This window comes from Culex quinquefasciatus, chromosome 3, assembly GCF_015732765.1.
Source record: "Culex quinquefasciatus strain JHB chromosome 3, VPISU_Cqui_1.0_pri_paternal, whole genome shotgun sequence".
NCBI classification, from domain to species: domain Eukaryota; kingdom Metazoa; phylum Arthropoda; class Insecta; order Diptera; family Culicidae; genus Culex; species Culex quinquefasciatus.
The window spans coordinates 104,509,772-104,533,866 of NC_051863.1; the positions used below are offsets into that span (position 1 = coordinate 104,509,772).

The 24,095-nt window shown below is 40.4% G+C and overlaps 2 protein-coding genes across 2 annotated transcripts in view; one reads left to right on the top strand and one right to left on the bottom strand.

Moving 5' to 3' along the window:
- Nucleotides 1-258: 258 nt before the first annotated feature.
- LOC6030936 (RNA polymerase II-associated protein 3) lies at nt 259-20,738 on the top strand. The gene is given in 8 exon segments (XM_038263134.1): nt 259-520; nt 1,748-2,280; nt 2,282-2,584; nt 2,586-2,739; nt 2,803-3,192; nt 20,067-20,222; nt 20,289-20,481; nt 20,551-20,738. Coding segments are annotated over 8 exon segments (1,959 nt in total). The 5' UTR covers nt 259-376; the 3' UTR covers nt 20,637-20,738.
- Nucleotides 20,739-21,901: 1,163 nt separating this feature from the next.
- LOC6030935 (N-acetylgalactosamine kinase) overlaps nt 21,902-24,095 on the bottom strand; it is a 28,847-nt gene continuing 26,653 nt past the window's right edge. The window contains 6 exon segments of the mRNA XM_001841746.2: nt 21,902-22,155; nt 22,219-22,339; nt 22,342-22,410; nt 22,458-22,980; nt 23,044-23,245; nt 23,308-23,475. Coding sequence (XP_001841798.2) covers nt 21,966-22,155; nt 22,219-22,339; nt 22,342-22,410; nt 22,458-22,980; nt 23,044-23,245; nt 23,308-23,475 — 1,273 coding nt within the window. The 3' untranslated portion in view covers nt 21,902-21,965.

Genomic DNA, 24,095 nt, shown 5'->3' on the forward strand with positions numbered 1-24,095 from the left:
CCACAACCAACTTACCTGACGCCTTGAAAGGTCCGCACAGCTCGAACAACAAACAAAAACTGACATGTCAAATCGCGAATAAGTTCTAAAGGTTTCTAACAAAAAGCCTATATTTTAGCCTTTTTCTTACTTCCCCACATTGTTCTAAAAAAAGCCTAAAATTTAGGCCCGAAAAAAGACTAATTTTTAGGCCTTTTTCTGACAATACTGACCTTGAAGTTCGGCTAAAAATAAGTCTTTAAAGACTAATGCCGGTTTTCCGTGTTGTGGTTTGGTCAATATTTTAAACGTCAGTCATTGTTCTGGGTTTTCGAGTAAAAGAAAATTTGTTTCGCCTGGAAAAACAGTAAATTTCTGGAAATTCTAAACAGAAACAATGGCAAAGGCTGTACAAACGCAACTGGAGTTGAAAACCAAGTGCGAACAGGTGCAGCAATCGATCAAGGGCCTTTACGACTGGGAGCAGGAGATCAAGCAGAAAGAGGCTCAAACTCGCCAGCAGCAACAGCAGGAAGTTGAGGTTAGAGATATTTTTTAAATGTTTTTTGTTTGCTGAATGTTCTGGAAGTTGATGTTGTTTTGTGTTGGTCGTTTTATCCTGTGTTTTGTGGACTTTTATATGCACGTTTGGGTTTCCGAGTATTCTGCTGGCCTTGGGCGGTGCTATTTACACATAAATGGAACAGGTGTTCCGTACTTACCGCAAGTACCTGAAAAAGATTGACGGTGTGAATTTCGATTTACAATCAAAGGATGCGGGTTCGAAAATATTAACTGCTATGAGAAAAACATGATTATTTTTGTTATGAACATAGAATTTGAAAACTCTGCATTGATCTAAATCAACAAATACAGGTTCAATCAATCAAAATAATGTAAAATTTATTTGACCATTTAATGGACTCATTTTACTAGCTTTTTTTATTGGATTGCTTTTTTTGCAGGAAAAGCTAGTAGAGCAATGGTAATAAAAATCTACATTTTTTATGGCAATACAATAAATAATAACAATAATTCAGTAAATAACAACTGTTTGAAACACTCCATTGGTATCCATCTTTGAAAATTATGGCCAGAGTATTTTTTTTTACAATTTGATGGCTTACACAATAAATGTAAATGCAGTGCGATTTAACATTAAACAGTTTGCTAAGAAATATAAACCTCCAAACTAATTAAACTACTGGATCTGCAAACCACTGTTTTCTTAGTAAAACGTTAAAAAAATAGTTAGGTTTTTATAGCATTATATCTCAACTAGCGATTAAGTTAGCTAACAATCTAGATACAGTTGATCCTTTAACTTATTTTTCTATAACACTTAAAAATGCATACAAAAATTAAAATTTGAAATATATATTAGAGTGTAACAAAGATGACTTTTTGGCGGCCATTCAGGGGTTCGTTCCGTTGGGCATTCTGAGCCCAAATCCTAAATATGAGCTTGATTGGACGTAACATGAGCTGGAGCACCCTGGAGCTCGGTACAGACCTTCAAAGTTTGGCAATTTTTCAAAAAATCGGACCCGGCAAAAAAATATGCTTAGCACCTTGCGACGCCCGAGACGCCATTTGATTTTTCTGGGATAGTTTTACTTGATTTCTATTGGAATTAATATGAGAAGTAAATAGTTTTTAGTTTTAAAAGTCTGTTAGTTTGCTTTTATGTTGCCGTGTGTTTATGTTGGATTCTTTTCGTTGTTGCCTATAGGGCAGTTACAATAACATTTTCGGATACGTTCCACAGGGAAATCTTGCGGCGCCGGTTCGAAGTTGCGTCGATGAAATGCTCAAATTTGTGGCCGATCAGAATGCAAAGGAGAAAACAGAGATGACCAGCAGCAATCCTCCGCCCGCGTCGTCCATCACCGAGCTCAAGGAAGCGGAGAAGTTCAACGCTATCGGTAATACGTTCCACAAGCGGGCTAAGGATGCGGCCGTGGAGTTTAGCTTTCACAAGGAAAACAACGACCAAAATGCCATCGAAATGTACTCGAAGGCTATCGAGATCAACGATCGGGATCCGACGTATTTTGTGAACCGTGCGAACAGCTTGTTCACTTTGGAGCGATACGAGGAGTGCATTACGGACTGTGATTCGGCCATTGCGTTAGATGCCGAGTGCGCGAATGCTTACTACCGGCGAATGCAAGCCTACGAGTACTTGGGCAACAACGAGCAGGCTTATTCGGATTGCGCCAAGATACTGAAGGTTTCGATGGATCGTAATCAGATTGCCAGAACCAAACAGGACATGGAAAGGATTGAAAAGCGACTAAAAAAGAAGCCGACATCATCAAAGAGCAGGAAACAAACATTGGACCAGCAAGGAGTTTGAAAAGGGTCGCCAGTGCTTTTCGAAGGCGATTTCGCTTTACGGAAATGATCCGATTTACTTCTACAATCGAAGCTTGTGCAACTTTCACTTGAAAGATTACGAAGCCGTCGCGAAGGATTGCGATCGGGCGATTGAGTTGGATAAAGACTACTTCCGTCCGTACTACCAGCGCATGCGAGTTCGGGAACTGCGCGCGGATTACCTCGGAGCGATCAACGATTGCCAAACATATCTCAAGCTGGTGAAAACGAAAACAGCGCCTCACTGCCGAAAAGGATCTGGAACGGCTTCAGCTTACGCTCAAGAAAGAACAGCAGCCCAAAGCATACAATTGGAACGAGCTCAGGAAGAACGCTTCTCTGGTCAGTTTTGTCAATAAAGCTCCTCATCTTCGCTCAAAGGTTCGTTTTGGAAAAAAAACAAATGTCTCATTCTAAATTTGTAGTAACAGTTCTTGTTTGCAGAAACCGCTCAAAAGAATAACGATCTCAGAAGCGTCTTCGACGGCCGATTCCAAGCAAAATGCTTCCAACTACGTGATTGCCTCCAACTACGAGGCCATTCCGGACGCCGTTATCGATAAGATCTTCAACAACAACACCGGCGAGCGGCTGGTCGAACCCAAACCGGAACCCTCGAATCTCGAAAGTCTCTTCCCGTCGTCCTCGAACAAGCTCAAGCAGTACTTTTCGCCTCCGGTGACGCCGTCAAGCCCACCCAAAGAGATGTTCCGGAAGGCCGATAACAAAAGCCAAGAAGCGGCGAATGTCACGAGCGACAGGAAGGAGGACGGCAAGACTGACGACGTTGTGTCTCACGCTAAGAAGGGCAAGGACTTGATTAACAAAGGAACTGTAAGTGTTAAACCGCTCTTTTCGTTTGTTAAAGCTTCCGCTGGCATCTTAATGTCAGCAGTTCTAGATCTTGTTAAACTGTAATAGAAACATTTGACTATCTTATAATTATTTCAGCACTACCGTTTTTCAGTTATTTTTTGATTCTGTTAAATTTGACAGGGCAATTCTTTAAACTGTTCATTTCATGGTTTTTCTTTATCACTGTTTCACTCAATAAAACGATTGACCTTAAGATCATTTCGATTGTTGGCAATAGGATGATGAAATTGAGGATTCTATTTTCTGTCCGATACAAAGTAGGCTTACTGAAGCTTAAGAGCGAGTTTTCGCCAATGTGAACCAGATCGTATCGAGGTGCTCCAATTTAGATGAAACTTTCAGCGTTTGTTTGTATGTACATGAGATGAACTCATGCCAAGTATGAGCCCTCTACGACAATAGGAAGTGGGGGTTAAAAAAGGCTATGAAGTTTGTGTCCAAAAAAACATCAAAAATCATAAAGTTGCTCGCATTTCCATCTCTCTCAGATGCATTCAAATTCGCAGTTTTTCTCATAGTTTTATATTTTTTCTGTAACAAAAATTTTACAACGTTAACTTTTCCCCTTTTAGGCCAACAAGACGGCACTTTTTGGTCTCAATGTTGACATATTCGGGAACCTCGGGAAATTCCACGTTAGTTTGAGGTGCTGGAGTTATAAATTTGATTAGAAAAAATGCCATTAAGAATGAACTACAGTCGACTCTCTCGCTGTCGATCTCAGGGTGGCCACTCAAGTCGGGAAAGTCGAGAAAAAGTCGGGAATTCGCCAAAATCCGCCAAAAATCGGGAATAAGTCGGGAATTTATGATTTTTTGTCAAAAAGTCGGGAATTCTGAGCATACTTGTTTGAAAATTAGTTTTTAACTCTTGAATAATTTTGTAATATTTTGTACAATTTTCAAATATATTTGAGTATGGAAAAGCTGTTTAAGACATTCAAAATCTTGGAGTCTTTTTTATGAATCAAATGATCGCTATTAATTTTTGTTCATAAAACAAGAGGTAAAGTTAATGAAAAACTAATATAAAAATAGAGCCTAATGGCCAGCTTAGAATTATGATTCTATTTCATTTTGTCACATAATTGAATATTCAAACTTGAGTTTGGCAATGTTTTTTTTTTTCTTGTAAATATTTGTAATTGTTTAAGTAAATTCATTAAGTAATTTTAAATATTTTTTTTCCAAATTTTGCCCTTGAACTTTTTTTTGTGAGTTTGGGTATATAACCTACCATAGATAATGCTTGATTTTCAGTTTGGGACCATCCATAAACCACGTGGACACTTTAGGGGGTTTGCGATTGTGATTGTTTACGATCCATACAAAAAGTTTTATTTTGTATGGGTAATTGTCCACGAGGGGGTGTCCACGTGGTTTATGGATGGTCCCTTTGCGGAACACTTAAATACATATCGAATAAAATCCACAGTTGAAAAACTTTTTTACGTTTTGAAAACATAAAGAAAATATTGAAATTGCAAAAAAATTATCCAATAAATTTTTAGTTATAGCTTTGCTTAACTTTTGCTTAAAATAAGTGAGAAAACATAAAATCATATTAAACTGAATTTTCATTTAAAAAAAACAGTTAAATACTGCATACCATACCGATAAATTGACATTGATTAAAAAAATCAATATCAAAAATTACAAAATTAAAAAAGGAACTTGGCAAAAACATTTTCTTTTACGAATACCTTGAAATTTTTCTAAATCCTTTTAACGAATAATAACAGCAATTATGTTTTAATCATTCTTTGATTTAAAATGATGATGAAGTTAAACAAAATTATCAAGAACTATACGTTTGCCAATTTAAAAAATACCATGGAAGTTATAAGTATTGTTGAACTGTTGATTATTTTTTCAATGACTAATTGTTTGTGTTTCTACTCTGAATCATAATAAGTATTCTAGTATTCTTTATTTGTTGTTACCTGTTCTATACCTACATTTGACATTGACTTTTCTTATAGAAAGTTTTTTGTTTGAAATCATTCTTTAAATAAGAAATGCCTAACTTTTTAGCATTCTGGAAAAGTCTGGAAAAAAGTCGGGAATTTGAAAATGGAATTTGAGTGGTCACCCTGAATAATTCTTTAGATAAGAAATGCGTATTATTTGAGCATTCTGGAAAAGTCTGCAAAAAGTCGGGAATTTGAAAATGGGATTTGAGTGGTCACCCTGGTCCGATCTTCTCGATATCAATATTGCTCCTGCTGTCAATAAATGTTTCAGTCCCTTGAAGATTTTTATTTTTATAATTTGATAACTCTTGCTATCGACAACGAGAGAGTCCAATGTAAATTTTTTTTTTACGTTTTGTCGGATTAGGGGTAAAACAGGTATTCGTCTACTAGATGCAGCGTTTGACGTATTGATCACAGGGTAAACTAAATCAACAAATTTTCGACGCTGACTCCGACTCGAACTCAGTATTAATATTCGCGGCGGTTTTATTCGAACGCGAATCAGTTCAATACGGAGCGTCGGTGCTTTTTGTTGCGTTGGGTTCGTATAAGCCCAAGGAAGGTTCTTACGCTAACTATTTGACAATTTGGCCACTCTGGAATCGATTCCGGAGCATCGGCAAATTGTTGAAAAAGTTACGTAAAATCATATTTTGATCACAGGAGGCCAAATAAGCAAAAAAAAAAAAACGACAACAAACAAAAAAAAAGGCAGAACGAAGTGTGTCGGGTGAGGCTTGTTTTGAATAATTTAATAAAATACAGTAGTTGTTCGGTAACTGGGCGCTGGATAACTGGGCCGTAGCCCAGTTAAAAAGCAGACAAACGTAAAAAACCAAAACAAACCAAAATGGCCGAGGGGTTAATGGATGCAAAAATCATATTCAATAGATAAAAACAACTTTTTTTCAAAATTTTGTTTGATTTCAAGTTACAATAATAAAAAAGAAAAAGTAAGCTTTGTAAATAAATTTGAGTAACTTTTATTCTTATATTTCATCTGGAAAATATTATGCATCGGTGGTCCCCTCGTTATTTTTTGTTCAGTCCAGTTAACGAACAACATTCGGTGACTGGGCTACGTTCTCAGCCCAGTTACCGAACAATTTATTATTTATATTATACTCAGAAATATGTAACCCATATTCCATACTGATGGAAAACCTACTTGACCGAAATGTCAAGCTCGTATACCTATGCGTTTATCCTTTCCATACTTTATCCACATGCGTGGAACTTAATTTCAAAAAGGATAGATTCGTACAGTGCTGCCTCTAGTGGTAGAAAGCTCCAACAATAGGCAAGATTTTCAGCCAGATTGGATTGAGGGGTTTTAAAAATGTGAAATTTTCCTTCTACTCAGTATAACACGTGCAGATTTCAGAATTAAAACCCTCGCACATTGCTGCTAGCATAAACCTGTCAAAACACAATCAAAGGAATCCATGGCTGAAACTAGAACAGCAAATCAAAACAATTGTGAAATAAATAAGAAATTATTGGATTCGAAATTATTTTCAGATTTCTTTACATTTAAAGCAGGCCAAGGATTGATACCTAAGAGCATGCAATAGGGGGATGGCGTTGCTATTTTTAGACCACGTTTTCCACTTTTTCTCCATCAAACCGACTACTTAATCGACTTCATTTTGCTGGGCGAGATACGACGCCGTCTATTTTTAGACGATGACTCAGCACTTTTCCACTCTCGCACTTAAAAAAACCAGATGGCAGCACGATGTAACGTCACGTCCCTATGGCACTTACCTTGTTGCGTGCTCTTCGGTTGACATCTAGGAAGGAGGAGCAACTAACTACATCCGTAGTTCTGTTAGATCATTCGAATTATCTTGATCAGAACAGTACAGCTCTGGTACCTTGAAAGTGTCCTATTTTCTTTCCTCCACTTAGTCATCATGATGACAAGATGTAACCTTGCTGGTGGCTTGTGAAAACGGCTCGTAAACCTTTGACCACCGCGGGTCAGAGTCAAGACGGCTAAAAGAAAGGGGCGCGACAAAGTGGGAAAGGGATGAAATTTGTGATTGTAGACGGTATTGTTTTGATTCGCAGTATGTTGAGTCAATTGCTGTGGATGTACCTGAACATCGCAGAACGGGGTTTCTCTTCTTTCCATTTTTATCTACCATCTATCTTCTGTTTATTTTGTTGCACTGATTCTCTTACACGCCTTCTGTTTATTGTTGTCCATTTGTTTTCGATTTTACTTTTCTGATGGTCTTATATCTCAACGCTTTTCCACTCTATTTTACTAATTGATGCTGCTGACAATTGTTCTGTTTTGCCTTAATTTGGCAGCGATGTCATTTTTTTATCACGTGCCTTTTCTTTATTTATATTTTTGAATATTATTTTATCTGCACTATAAATTGCCCTTAATACAATCTAAGCTTGTTTGTTACCTCTATTTATTAACTATTGTTTATTTTTTTATCTACTTAATAAATTGCTATCTTTCTTTTACTATTCATTCTTTAAATAGTATATTTCTTTAACTTTCCATTGGTTCGAGCCGTTACTCAATTTATGGAATGATCAAAGAATTAACACAAATATTACTATTGTACTTTTGCTTATTAAAAAAAATGCTTATAGTCCTTACCAGAGGCGCCGACTAGTCCAAAATGTTGGGGGGGCACGGTTGTTTTCCAAAATCGTTAGGTGAGAGTGGCGATTTGATGTTTAAGTTTATTGTATATCACGATTTTACCAATTTGAATATTACGATGTGGTAAGAGTTTTTTTTCATCCGGAATCCATTTTTTTTGAAAAAGATAATTTATTAAAACGTGATTGAGAACGTTTATTGGGGGAATTTTTTATATGTTTGGAAGGCGAATTCCTTCTAATTGGCATATTCTCACTTATTTTCCAGAAGTAACAGTCAATAATAAAAATTATCAGGTATTTAAAATTCAACAACACAAATATTTTAAAAATGAAAACATAAGTAAAAGCAAAAATTTAGAACTTTAGAAATTGGAAAATACACATTAAAAAACATTTTTTCAAATCTGCAATTTAGAAAAAATAATAGAAAAAAATAAATGATCCAAAATTTAAAAAAGTTTAAAAACCCTAGGGTTAAAAAAACTCATGGCTTAAAAATGTTAAGAAATCAAAAGTTGAAATTCAGAAATTTAAAAAATCAGAAATTTGGAAATTACAAAAAAAACAATGTTTAAAAATAATCGAAAATTTAACATCAATTTATTTGTTCAGAATTTAAGAATTTAAGAATTTAAGAATTTAAGAATTTAAGAATTTAAGAATTTAAGAATTTAAGAATTTAAGAATTTAAGAATTTAAGAATTTAAGAATTTAAGAATTTAAGAATTTAAGAATTTAAGAATTTAAGAATTTAAGAATTTAAGAATTTAAGAATTTAAGAATTTAAGAATTTAAGAATTTAAGAATTTAAGAATTTAAGAATTTAAGAATTTAAGAATTTAAAAATTTAAAAATTTAAGAATTTAAGAATTTAAGAATTTAAGAATTTAAGAATTTAAGAATTTAAGAATTTAAGAATTTAAGAATTTAAGAATTTAAGAATTTCAAAATTTCAGAGTTTCAGAATTTTAGAATTTTAGAATTACAGAATTTCAGAATTTAAGAATTTCAGAATTTCAGAATTTCAGAATTTCAGAATTCCAGAATTTAAGAATAACCAAAAAGATACACAAACGGTTTTTAATAAAATCAAAAAAGGCATTATAACAATTTGATACGACCAAAAATTTGCAATTTTTTAAAAAGAAATCAAGAAAAAAATTACCTTAAATTACTCAAAAAAATCGAATTTATCAGCATTTTTTTAAATGTAAAGCAGTCATCAAATGACCATTTTGAAAAGTGTTTCTGTTCATTTCGCTAAATCCTGATCTACAATGGCAAATCGCAGAATGTTGCGTCTGAAAACTTGATGATTGTTTTGACAAGAGTTTGCGTAAGTTTGCTCTTGTATACTAAGCTTGCTGGTTTTCCTACCTAGTTAGCATAAGAGAGCGCAGTAGTATAGATGAAACGTTGTCGATTTAAAAACAACAAATGTTTTTGAACTATTTTACAGATTCGCTTACAAGAATTCTATCGAATTCCAATTCAGTTTTAAATATTATTTTCAATTATGTCTGTGATTTTTTTTGTAATATTTAAAATAAGAATATTTTTCTTCCAAAATTTCTGGGGGGGCACAATGTATGGGCTGCCCCCCCTGCCCAATTTTAAGGGGGGCAAAAAGTACCGTGCCCCCCCAGAGTCGGCGCCCCTGGTCCTTACTTACTTTTACTCTTACTGCTCGTACAACCTCCGGGTCATGAGCTGTCTCCAGATGCGCTGCCGCTGGACTCGGTCCTGGGCTGCTACTCTCCAATTCCGCTGCGGAACTCCCACACTTTCCAGATCTTCCTCCACCTGGTTCAACCACCTTGCACGTTGCGCCCCCCTCCGCCGCGTTCCAACCGGCTCCGAATTGAACACCAACTTCACCGGATTGATGGTCTGATTCGGTTGGCGCGTATCCAGCGCGTCCGGCATTCTGGCGACGTGTCCGGCCCACCTGATCCGGCCAGCCTTGGCGACCTTCCGAATACTTGGCTTGCCGTAGAGTTGCGCCAGCTCGTGGTTCATCCTTCTCCTCCATACAGTGTCCTCACGCACGCCGCCAAAGATCGTCCTAAGCACTCGTCGTTCGAAAACTTCAAGCGCTTGCAGGTCCTCCTTGAGCATCGTCCACGTCTCGTGCCCGTAGAGGACGACGGGTCTTATCAGCGTTTCGTATATGGTGCACTTTGTACGCCGGGAAAGGTGACCAGACCGTAAGGTCTTGTGGAGTCCGTAGTAGGCACTACTACCGGTGATGATGCGCCTCCGAATTTCTCTGCTGCAGTTGTTGTCCGACGTAACCAACGATCCGAGGTACACAAATTCCTCCACGACCTCGAACTCATCGCCGTCGATCGTCACGCTCGGTCCTATGCGAGCCCTATGGGACTCGGCTCCTCCTGCCAGCAGATACTTCGTCTTTGCAACATTCACCTTCAATCCAACCTTATCCGCTTCCCGCTTCAATTCGGTGTACCGCCTGGCCACCTCCTCGAACGTCCTGCCGACAATGTCCATGTCGTCGGCATAGCAGATGAATTGGCTGGATCGGTTGATAATCGTGCCCCGCATGTTGAAGCCCGCCCGCCTCATTACACCTTCAAGTCCAATGTTGAAACAGAGGCCGGAGATACCGTCGCCTTGTCGCAGTCCCTTGCGCGATTCGATCGGGTCGGACATCGCCCCGAAATCTTCACGCTGCACCGTGCCCCGTCCATCGTTGATTTCACCAGTCTGATCAGCTTCCCGGAAAGCCGTTCTCGTACATGCTCTTCCATAGCTCTTCGCGATCGACCGAGTCGTACGCGGCTTTGAAATCGATGAACAGGTGGTGCGTCGGAATCTGGTACTCGCGACATTTTTGGAGGATTTGGCGTAGCAAAAGATTTGGTCCGTCGTCGATTTCCCCTCCACAAAACCGGCTTGGTACGTCCCTACGAAATCCTTTGCTCGCTCCGACAGACGACAGAAAATGATCTGAGACAGCACTTTGTAGGCCGCGTTGAGAATAGTAATGGCTCGATAGTTCTCACATTCCAACTTGTCCCCCTTCTTGTAGATCGGGCATATAACTCCTTCTTTCCACTCCTCCGGTAGCTGTTCTGTGCCCCAGACCTTGACTATCAGCCGGTGTAGACAAGCTGCCAGCTTGTCCGGGACCATCTTGATGAGTTCAGCACCGATACCATCCTTACCCGCTGCTTTGTTGTTCTTCAGCTTCTTGATGGCATCCTTAACTTCCCTCATCGTGGGTGCTGGCTCGTCCCCGCCGTCCACCATACCGCTGAAGTCGTTTCCCCCGTCGCCCTGGTACTCCGCTTCTGGGCCGTTCAGGTACTCGTCGCAGTGCTGCTTCCACCTTTCGATCACCTCACGCTCGTCCGTCAAGATGCCTCCGTCCTTATCCCGGCACATGTCGGCTCGCGGCATGAAGCCAGTCCAGGATTGGTTAAGTTTCTTGTAGAACTTACGCGTTTCGTTGGAGCGATACAGCTGTTCCATGTCCTGGCACTCCAACTCTTCCAGGCGGCGCTTCTTGTCCCGAAAGAGATGAGTTTGCTGTCTTCGCAACTGTTTGTACGACTCCTTGTTCCCACGGGTGTTGTGCAGCGGCCACTTTTCTCGCGCTGCTTTCTTCTCGTCCCAAATCGCCTGACATTCCTCGTCGAACCAGCCGTTCCGTCGAACTCGGTCCACGTACCCGATGGCGCTCGATGCCACTGCGTTGATGGCTGCTTCCATATGGCTCCAGCAGGCCTCCAGAGGGGCTTCGGCGAGCTCACCCTCATCAGGCAACGCAGCTTCGAGTTCCCGCGCGTACTGGGTAGCCAACTCAGGATCCTTGAGCCGCTCCAGATTATACCGCTGCGGGCGACGGTACCGGATCTTGTTGACCACGGACAGGCGTTGGCGCAGCTTTGCCACCACCAGGTAGTGGTCCGAGTCGATGTCCGGTAGGTTCTGACGTCGATTATGTCCGAGAAGTGTCGACCATCGATGAGAACTTGGTCGATTTGCGTCTCCGTGTCGTTTGGTGATCTCCAGGTGTACTTGTAGAGGAGGCTGTGCTGTGTTCCGGGAGGTAGCGAAATCGATGAGTCCTAGGCCGTTCCCGTTCGTCAGCTGGTGGGCGCTGAACCTCCCAATAACCGGTCTACTCTCGGTGATCCTTCCCCTTCCAGCACACCTCCTGCAGCGCCACGACTTCGAGACCGCGGACCCGCAATTCGTTGGAAAGAATGCGGTCGCTCCCATCGAAGTTGAGAGACCTGCAGTTCCACGTCCCGAGTTTCCAATCCCTGGATCCCCGAAAATCGGGTCGGCGATTGGATCGGCTCGCATCTGGAGCTCTCTGCACTTGGGTTTTACGGCGGGTGCGTGTAGCCATCACCAACCCCCTGTCTCGCCGGAGGACCGTCGTACCAGCACTGTTTAGAGTCCCACCCTGGCACTGGGACTGTTAGCCAGCCGCCCCTTACCTGGGAACAGACGCTCTTGCCGGAGAAGGGGGTTTGTGAGTGGTGGGGGCAGTAAAACACTTCACTTTTGCTCTAATTAATTTTCTTTAAAAATTCTTAAAACTTTTCATTGCTTTCTAAAACTTTTTTCCCACACTCCGCGCTCCGTGTCGCAAAGTTGTATTTGCTTCTTCCACACTACACTATCAGCCGTATACAAAGGACAGCGTGGTCGAGGGACCACGACGACGACTGTTCAAAGGGCCCGGCTACGTGTATTGTTTTTTTTCCTGCTGCTGCTGCTGCTTTGATCCGTGGCCGAACGGAATTTCGCGCACTAAATTGGGTACTAAAGCCCTATGTCAATTTTTATGTACAACGGTAAAAAACATGATAAAAAACCATTTCTGATCACTTTTTTTCATTTTAATGCAAAAATTTTTTTTTACAAGACAACATTTTTCCGATGGATCAACTATGGTCCCCTTGCAACGAGCTGTCAAGTAGGAGCTTTTCTGTCAAGAAGGACCGCGAGGTTAATTTTTCAAAATTGATTTAAAAATCCATTTTAAACTCTTTGTGCTCGTACAAAGGGTCATTGTACTCAGAAAAATAAGCTTTATCGCTGTAAACAATAATATCAGCAATCGAAGCTTCATTTTAGGACCCAATTCCCCGAAATTAACGACCGCTCCGTTCGGATTTCACCGGTACCGGGTTCGGAACACTTTTTTCCTACGAATGTAAACAAACTTTGGATCTTTCCAGGAGTACATATTTATTACCAAATAATGACTTCACACACTGAAACCAATGAAACTCAAGCTCATGGATGTTTTATACATGGTTTGATAACTTTTTTTGTGAAAATATCAGTTAAATTCAGGTGTTCCACAATTGTGGGAGGCACAATAACAGCCCACAATTATGAAACAGGTCATTTGGAGGCAGTGTTTTGCTGCTCTGCACAAAATAGTCTTGGAATGAAGTTTTTTGTTCAAAAAGTACTACTTTTACTAGTGAAATAGCAAGATAATGTCCAAGTGAAGGTTCTAAAACTCGGGTTCTAAAACTCGTACTGACTCAGAGCAAGAGTAAGATGTAGGTGTAAAAATACATTTGCCTTTAGGCAGTGCGTGTTCGTCGGGAAGTGCATAAGATCGGTCAATGCCCGTTGTTACACTGAAAATTGCGAATTGCGAATTTCTTTACATTTAAAGACGTTAAACTCACTAAGGTGAATTAAACTAACATATGTGTTTACCGTATTGGTTTCATGCAAGCAAAACTTCAAAGCCAAACATTTTTTTAGGGAGTTACTGCTAATCTTTTCGATGATTTGTCATCGTCAGTCGTGCTCCTTCGAGTAGCGGGCTGAGTTACTGTACAGCTACTTTACTTGCTGAAGCGTTATAGTTGGAAATAAATACTTCTTAGCAGCGATAAAATAAAACCATTCTTTGCAACCATAAGCAGAAGTTGATTGTTTACGTCTGGGGTCTCTCTATCTGGTATAGTGATGATCAAAGGATGCCATGACAATGTCGTGGACAAAATCCTTGTTATACCACTAGCCAAATCATTCACGACTTTCTTTTTGATCGCAAATTTGTACGGAGTTCCAATCATGTGTTTTATCGGTTTGATGGCCGAGCAGGCAAAGGCGCCAGTCCTCTCTGTTGGTGCTGGATTTGTATGCCGTAGGATGCAACTTTTTTTTTGTATGTGGAAAAACAGTACTTGCTGTGTGTAATATTATAAGTGGTGATGCGCATGCAAAAGTTCTTGAGATTAACTTCAATGAAATCAAAATCGTTTGCCCAAGGATCAACACCTACAGATTTTTGTAGATAAATAGAAAACACAACCATTTTTAAGTAGATTCAATGATTGTTTTAAAAAAGTTTTATTTTTCTCTTTAATATATTTTTTTCAATTTCAATTCTGACCCCCATGACACTTTGATTTTTGTATTTACATAAAAAAGTTACTTCAACTACCTTAAGGTTGGTGCCTTCCTCACATTCATATACAGTAATTCCCCACGAAAACAGCACGGAAAAAAATCAATTCTCAAAATCGTGAATTAATTCACGAATGCAAGAACCACGAAGGAATATATTCACGTTTATAGTGCAAATGTACCATACTTATTAGTAAATTCCTTCGTGGTTCTCACGTTCGTGAATTTAATTCACGATTACGAGAATTGATTTTTTGCCTTCCTCACCTCACTGAGGCAAGGCTATAAAATCACCCGAAAAATGAACTTCTTAAATACACCTCCTAGATATACCTTCACGTATACCTATCGACTCAGAATGTGTGTAGACACGATTTTTTTTTCCACACGATTATCTCAGAACTGACTGAACCGATTTTGGCCGGATTCGCCTTACCAAACCACAATCAACCAAACCACAATTATTCTGTTTGTTTTGGGGTCGCCTAAGACCCTATTAAATTTTATTTTGTTTAGTAAAGTATTTAAAAAGTTATGCCAAGAAAAAGATTTTTGTAGATACAAAAAAGGGTGATTTTTTGCATAACCTCAAAAGGCCGGGTCTTTTTGTTTACGTGCGAGAGTCGCGCCAGATGCGAAACGCCCGGTTGCCACATTGCTTCAAATGAGAGTCTGCATGTTTTCTGGAAAAGTCTGTATCAGGTATATATTTTTTTCATAAACTTATTTTCATTATTACTTTGTAAATGTGAGGAAGGCATATCCCACCTAATGGTGGATTAAGAAACGTTTTTTTCTATGAGCATGATTCGAAAAAAAGTTCTCCGATCGGGATCAAAATTTTTCTGGCTGTTCTTTGGCCGAAACAATTAGACCTATATTTTTTTTTGTTTGGTCATTAGGGTGACCTACGCCGTGTTAGGGGGGTCCGAAAAATGCCAATTTTCGTCGACTAATATTCTCTAGGGTCCACGGTAAAAAAAGTGTCAATTTGGAAGGTTTAATTTTGGAAGGTCGAATATCACCTCTTTAATGGTGTAATTTCACCTCAATCTAGTCTGAAAAAGTGGCATTACACAAAAAAATTGGTAAAATTACACATTTTTTTCTGTCATAAAAGATGTAAACCTTCCCAGATGTAATATTGCCATGTTTTTTTACTGTGTCTTATTGGACCACAGGACAGATCGAATGACACCAAAACGGACAATATCGGTTAAGCAGGTTCGGAGATAATTGAGTGACACACATACACATCCAAACACACACACGTGAAGATGGGTCTAGGATTTCGAATAGAGGAGAAAATCGTGACGTCAGAAATGAACTCAAATCACTCAAAGTTCATTTTGTGAGTGACTTTAACATTTTGGCCTAGTTTGACAGCTACCTCGTTCCCAGGTTTTCTGTGGAAGAGAAAAGGAGGCGAATACTTTATGAAAATCATATCTGTCAAAATTCCTAGCCTCAAAATTTTGTCGCGAGTTGCTTTTCTCCTCTATTGAAAAGTTCATTTTTCGAGTGATTTTATAGCCTTCCCTCAGTAAGGTGAGGCAGGCAAAAATGAATGTTGATTCCATGTAAATGAAATTTAAAAGATGATGATAAAATTTGAAATTTGATGGTAGAGTTATACTGTCACTTTTCAAATATTTTCAAAACTATATCATGCTAAATAAGTACCTATTGAAAGTGAACCTTTATGTTTCTGATATCTTTCAAAAACCGAAATTATTATTTAAAAAATATATCTTTGTACCTCGTAGCTTTTGGGGATTTTTTTGAAAAAAAATCTTCTTCATATTTTCAAGACTCCGTTGTCGAGCTAGGGTAACACTTTTCTTATCACATTTATATTATCGGCCTATAGGGGAAATATAGCATTTCTCAGCCTATTTCTATTATCGGCCTATCAGCACTTTGATCATGAATTACAACTTTTATATAGTGTTTTTGACTGTTCCAAAGTAACAAATAGCTCAAATATAAGTGAGCAAGTAACTTTCCATTATTGACGTATCCAAAAATGTTGATTAAATAGCGGAAAACTGCAAAGTGATGAGAATTGTTCGGAACGCTTAGTGTGCCAACAATGGGTACATTTCGTCTTCATAAAACCTAGGGCAAAATTGAAAGTTCACTTTGTAGAATTGTGATGAGTACAATCAATTTGCTACTCATGAGCCTATCATATCTGTAGGTGGATTAAATCTGGTTTTACAAAAAAAGGGTGAAATAAAACCGAAGTTGACGTAATAACGTCGGTCATTATGGAAAAAAAATCTATGAACTGCACATGATTGAAAAAAAATGACTCCAACTAGGACTCCGACTCCAGGATATTAGAAATTTTCAACTTCGACTCCGACTTCAACTTTTCAGGTCTGACTCCGGCTGTTCGAATTCTTCCGACTCCGACTCCGACTCCACAGCCCTGGTATGAGCACTTCGTGCACAAACTCAACCCACTTCAACGAATCAGCTCTGCGATACGGCTTTACGCAGTAGGCCGGGCCGCTTTAGCATTTGTGATGTATCAATGCATTCTAATGAAATGGCGCACTGCACATTATTTTAATAAATGACGAAGAAAGTTAGGCGTAATCTAACCTAAGGCCCGCTCCAGGATCCCTTCGAAAGATTGGCAAGATTGATTAGATTAGATTAGAATAGGCTAATAGCCGTTTGGGTTTTCGCATAGAGCTTTATGACGGTTCGCATACGCACACTAGCGCACCATTTGCTGGCCGGGCAAATTTTAGCCTCACTTTATTTCGTGTAGGTACACTAGGGCGCCCAGAAAAAATTACCTCCTGCTCCACAAACAAAAAACGGATCTTTGGGTTATTATAGGCGTCCTTGCAAATTTTGAGCGAAATTAGTTGAGATTAACCCATTGATACCCGAGCCTGAAATTAGTGAAAAAAAAGTTTTTAATACAAAAATGACTTTTTTAAAGAGCGAGTTGTGGCGCTATAACCACGGCAAATAGTGTCCAGGGCATTCGTGGAAATACAATGTCCCATCCCAGAGGGTCCCGGAGTACCAAACCTTCTTAGCATGGTGCTCCCAACGAATACAACCAAATCTCGGAGCGTATGGTGGTGTGTCCCCACGCTTCTTCCTCCCCTGTCGATTCAGAATTGTGTTGTTGTTCGAACACTCAGTGCTCAAACTCAACCCAATTACGAGTCATCTCTGCGATACGGCTTTACGCAGTAGGCCTGGCCGCTTTAACGATTGTGATGTTTCAATGCATTCCGATGCAATGGCGCACTACAAATGTTAATAAATGACAAGAAGAGTGCTAGGCGTCATCTAACCTAAGGCACTCTCCAGGATCCCTTGGAAAGATTGGCTGCGCTAGGGTCTGATTAGATTAGATTAGATTAGATTAATACAAAAATGACTTTTTTAAATCGTTGAATCGTTGACAGTGTCAAACATTAAATTTTCAATTATCCGGGACCGTGGTGTAGGGGTAAGCGTGGTTGCCTCTCACCCAGTCGGCTTGGGTTCGATCCCAGACGGTCCCGGTGGCATTTTTCGAGACGAGATTTGTTTGACCACGCCTTCCGTCGGACGTATACTATTTTATGTAAAAAATCACGAGAAATCGATTGGTGACACTCCCATTGGTGGCAATTGTCAGCAAGGGCCCATTTCGCCCCATTTAACCCCTTTCTTATGTGTTTTTCGAAAATACCTTGAAATTACATTATTTTATTAAAGAAAATACATAAAATGGGGTAAATGGGGCAAAACGAGCCTTTGCCGTCGTTTTTCGTTTATGAGAACACCACCAATCGATTCCTCGTGATTTTCTACATAAAATAATATACGTTGAAACTGTAAGAAATAATGTATTTTCAAGGTATTTTCGAAAAACACATAAGAAAGGGGTTAAATGGGGCGAAATGGGCCCTTGCTGACAATTGCCACCAATGGGAGTGTCACCAATCGATTTCTCGTGATTTTTTACATAAAATAGTATACTTTCAAAGTGTAAAAACAATGGCAATTAAAGATATTCGCGAAAAACACATAAAATGGGGTAACCGGGGCAAAATGGGCCCATGCTGTCATTTGCCGCCAATGAAAATGTGACAAATCGATTTTTCGCGATTTTCTACATAAAATAACATGCTTTAAAACTACAGGAAACTACAGTAATTCAAGATATTAATGAAAAACACATAAATAAGGGGTAAATGGGGAAAAATGGGCCCTTGTCGTCATTTGCCGCTATTGAGAGTGTCGCCAATCGATTTCTCGTGATGTTTTACATAAAATAAGATACTTTAGAGGTGCGGCAAACTACGGCAGTTGAAGATATTCGAGAAAAACACCCTAAAAAGGCAAAATGGGGTAAAATGGACCACTTTCCGTCATTTGCCGCTAATGGGAGTACCACCAATCGATTCCTCGTAATTTTTTACATTAAAAATGATACTTTTGACAAGCAGAAACTGACGGCATCAAAAGATCCGTTTTTTCACCCGTTTTTGCCCACTGTGCAATGCTGTAGAGCGAATAATTTGATTTAAAATTTTCAATTAGAATCTCACTTTTGGGAATATTTGGATGGAAGGAGCGCACCTTGCAGACTAAACTGTAAGAAATTGGATTTTTCATACATTTTTTCGATTTTCCCATGCAAACTTCACCCCCGAGTATCAACGGGTAGATGTTGTTCGATTTTGCTCATATTTGGCTCAGAGTCCTAAAATAGCTCAAGGAACAATTATCAGCTTGTGGAGCGAGGTTTTGAAAAAAGTCCCATATTCTGGTCACCCTAACGTACACGCAATACATGTTTTGATTAAATTAAAGTTTAAGAAGATGAATTGGGTCCTTAAATTTATAATATTATCGTTCACAACGATAAAGCTTATTTTAACTTCGCAGCCCATCTTGATATTGTCCGTTTCTCTCGAAGCTACACGCCGCGCGGCATTTTAGAATGTGCCGCAGACACTTTTGCCAGCGATTTTCTGCACTTTTGGTGCAATAAAAAAACATTCCCGGCAACAATGCTATGCAATTAGAAGAAGAAGATCAACAAAAACAAAACGCACAGTATGGGATTTGACAGCGCGCATTTGCCGAAAGTGCGGCGCGACGTTTCGAGGCTGGTATGCCGCGTATCCTTTTCGGGAATACGCGCAATAGAGTTATCTAAGCCCGATCTCACGCACACTAGCTTACCATTTGTTTTTGCTGGCGACCACAAATTTTAACCTAAAAATCCATCGTGTACGTACACGCAATACATGCGCACGTAGATAACTCTATAGAGTTATCTACGTGCGCATGTATTGCGTGTACGTACACGAAAAAGATTGAGGTTAAATTTTGTACCGGCCAGCAAAACAAATGGCGTGCTAGTGTGCGTGAGATCGGGCTTAGATAACTCTATAGAAAAGGTTCTACTTGACAGCTCGTTCCAAGAAGACCATAGTTGATCGTTCGAAAAAATGTTGTCTAGTCAATTTATTTTGCATTAAAATGATAAAAAAAGTGATGAGAAATGGTTTTCAATCGTGTTTTTTACCGTTGTACATAAGCATTGACATAGGGCTTAAGGACCCTATTGGAACATCGTTTACAAAATTCTCGATTTTGACAAAAATCATTTTAATGACGAACTGACGGAAGAATGTAAAAGGGTGGTTTTTGTGAGAAACCCCGTCTTGATCGTAGGGTGGATTGAGTAACGTTTTTAAATGGTACCCAGTAAAAATTAATTGAATTGATTTGATTTCTCAACTCAACCCTTTCAATGAAAAATGACTCGTTTCTATATTTCCAGTGCAAGATGGATGCTGAATCCTCGGCGACAGCAGTCCAGCAGCCAAGAACCTCGGGCACCGAGAACAGCTTTCCTCCGATTCCGTCAAACTCGGTCAAGTTTTACCACACCTGGATCAACCTGAAAACTGTCGAAGACAAATATCAGTACCTTCAGGTTAGTATTGGCGACCCGGCATTCTGGGCGATTGGGCACTACTAACCGATTTCGATCACTTCACAGACCACTTTGAAAGCACCATTGCACAAGCTGCTCGGAGAGAGCATGTCTTCCGATTTTCTGGGCGACGTTTTCCACATTCTGCTTCACTTTTGCGAGCACCAGAAGGCTTCCCCGCTTGCCGTGCTGCGAGAGGTCACCCAAGTGTCCAACGTGGGCCTGCTGGTTTTGATGCTCAGCGAGAAGGAGAAATACGGTGAGTTTGGGAGTTTTTTTGTGTGTGCTGTTGTTTATGTTTTAATATTGGTGTAAAATTTTCCCTTAGACATGCTCCAATTGTTTGACTTTATGGATGCCAATGGAGATGATGTTGCGGAAGTGCGCGCGGTCAAGTCTTGTTTGATTTATTAATTTGTGACTTATCGATTAATAGCAGGATTGTTTTTATTATTATTTTGAATATTCCGAGCGGTATTAAAGGCGTGGAGGCGAGAATGCTGTCAAATTACTGGACACGTAGAATTTATTTTTAATGAAAGAAATTCCTTGGATAAGTTTACAGGTTCAGAATTTTGGGTCACTCTACAGTAAGTAAGGATAAGGATGCCATCAAGAAGCTCAAGAACAACAAAGAGGCAAGGAAGGATGGCGTCGGGACTGAACTCATCAAGATGGGCCCGGACAACTTGACGACCTGTCTGCATCAGCTGATAGTCAAGATATGGAAAACCGAACTACCGGAGGAGCGGAAGGAGGTACATAGTAATAAACCCGAATTTCAAGAAGGGGACAAGTTGGACTTATTTGATTTATTGCCATTTCCGTATTTAGCTGTACCCGCCTAGTAGCTCGTGCCGACCCTGAGATCATGGACTACGACTACCTTTAGAGTAAATGATCTTAGTTCTAAAAAAATACTGAGCCTAGCCCTTCTGGATTACAGATAAGAAAGCAACCTTTAGACTGCGACGGTTCTCGGCCATTCGTTTTACCATCTCGAGCAGGATTATCAGAGATGACATGGACATTGTCGACAGAACGTTCCAGGTGGTATCTGAAAAGTACCATGACTTAAAGCAGGAAGCGGAGAGGGTTGGGCTAAGGATGAAGACGAAGTATCTGGTGGCAGTAGGATCAACGGAGACGAGTTTGGGGTTGTGAAGGAGTTTGTGTACCTCGGAACGATATCAAATGCGGCAGAGAAATTCCAAGGCGCTGAACTCCTCAAGACCCTAAGGTCTGGCAAGCTTTCCTGATGTACAAAGGGCATCGTATACGGAACGCTGATGAGAACGGTCGTCTACGAGATCGAAATATGCCCGAGAACAGTGCGGGGAAGAGTAGATGAACCACGTGCTGGCGCAACTCTACGGCAAGCCAAGTATTTGAAAACCCACCACGGCTGTTCTGATTCTGTGTGCAGGAAACGTCGAGATGATGAAAAGTTGCCCATCATAGGGACGTGGCGTTACATCGTGCTGCCATCTGGTTTTTTTAAGCGCAAGAGTGGAAAAGTGCTGAGTCATCGTCTAAAAATAGACGGCGTCCTATCACGCCCAGCAAAATGAAGTCGATAAAGTAGTCGGTTTCGATGAGAAAAAGTGGAAAATGTTATCTAAAAATAGCGACGCCATCCCCCTATGGATGTGATAACAATGAACGAACCACATTCCAGCTAACTTCTACAAATCTACGCACTTTATTGGTAACTCTCTGCAAGCAGGCTTCACTCGCGTCGCTCTACCCAATTACACCCGGCTTTTCCAGGTAGATTTCCGCGCCTCTCTGCGGACTGGTGGCAAACACCACCTCGTCCAGGTTTCGGCCTTGAGCTTGGGTCAGGTCCGCGTAGTACGCCTCCTTCAAGTAGTCAATGTACTGAAGACTTTGGTCGACTCCGTCGCAAAGTGCTACGATGCACCCGCCCCATCTGAAAGAACAATGACAATCATCACTGTAGAATAAACGAGAACGCTTTGCTAAAGGATTTTACCCGGCACCAGTAAGGCGAGCTCCGACGCCAAGCTTGTCCGAAAGCTCCACAAGTCGGTCCAGGTTAGGATGCGAACACTCGTACAGCGATCGGAGACTTTCGTGGGATTGACGCATGAGTTTTTCATCAGGTGAATGGTTCTATCGGTTGGGCGTTGGGCGACCTCCACAAACGTTTTGACGCGGATCGACTCTGGAAAAATTATGTTTACTGGGTTAGGGACAAAAAAATCACATTACCTTGGAACACGTGAAGTGCCCTTTGGCGAAGTTTGAAAACTTCCGACTGGCGTGTGTTGGCCGTGAGTAAATTTTCGACAAAGTCATCCCGCTCCATCTCGAACACCTCGAGCAGTTCCTGTCTGGTATAGACCAGCTGCGTCAAATAGGTATTGGTCAGTGTCTCCATCTCTTCGAGCGAGTAGTTCAGTGCTTTCTGGAGATCGGCAAAGCGCCAGATGTCTCGCCAGTTGAGTTGCATTTTCTTTGCCAAAAACCTGCAAGCCAATCTGCACTCCACCACGCGCTGATTGAAATCTGAGGTAGCCGCCTTGTTAGCCTCGCTCAAGCTGTTGGCGATCACAAAGACAGCGTTTTTTGGTAAATGCACCGGAGTCGCCTTCAGTGGGTTCCACTCGATAAACTGTGCCGTCCCTTGCTTGGCCAGAAAGGCAATGGCTTGGTCCATTCCTCCGCCTTGGGTTCCGATGTACCGCTCGCAATCGGCAGAAACCGTTGCCAGAGTTTGCTTCACCAGCGGGGCCTGCAAGTTGGACAGAAACTATGATTGGGTCCCCTTTCAATTCAACTAAAAATCGCTCGTCACGTTTTGCAAGAATGCGCAGCAAAGCACGGAAGCGCTAACGACGGCACTCGAGCTGGATAAACCGGATGCCGGTGGAATGTTTCCCGAAAGAACGACCGCCATTCCTTTGGGATTTTTTGGCGCAATGTGCTCGAGTATGCCCTTGACGCCACACAGGAAATATTTGTACCACTCTGGTCCGCTAGCCTCTGGAAGGTCAATACTGGAATACAAAAGCACATTCAAATTCAAACACAATTAACCCTCATCTAAACAGAGACTTACGTAAAAGTATTGATGTTGCATTTAAAAGGTTTGTACTTGGGATTGATGTTCTTCAAATGAAGCAAATTGTCCTCGGAGGGAGCTACCGCGAGCAGAATGGTCTGTTCGATGGCCATCGGTAGCACCGGGAAGCCGCAATAATCAACATGCTCCCCGATTATGTTGACTCTGTAAAAAGAAGCAGTTTAAGTCATGGTTCAGTTTTGAAATGGTAGTCTGCTCAACGCGCTCAACGCCTAAAAGTACTCCCAAACCAGACTCCAGTGTCATTCAATGATGACAATGATGTTGCCATCTGTTGTAAGGACTACTGCAAATCTTGAGTTTTTTTTTTTTGAAAAGGTCCAATAAACCAAAGTTTCAGTTTTTGCATTTTGGGTGTTTCTTAGTACCCCTGACTCAAGGCGGTTTCAAAAACACCCAAATAGCAAAAACTGGAAATTTGGTTTTTTGGACCTTTTCAAAAAAAAAAACTCCAGAAATGAATTACGAGATCGTCTAATTATTTGCAGTTTGACAGTTTGCTTGTTATTTTCACTACTTTATCACCAGAGGGCAATATAAAAAAAAGTGCAACATTGACATTGAAATCATTTACTGAAGCTGTTTTTTTCAAAAGTGCTCTAAACATCAATTTTTTTTTAAAACCGATGATATCTGATATCATGATATTTGTAAGCCCAATTGAAATGAGCATGAGCATGAGAGATCACCCATGGTTGCCCCTCCGTTGCTGAACAGAACCGTAATATCCTTTCAGCACTACTGATTATATGCTTCGACGATCT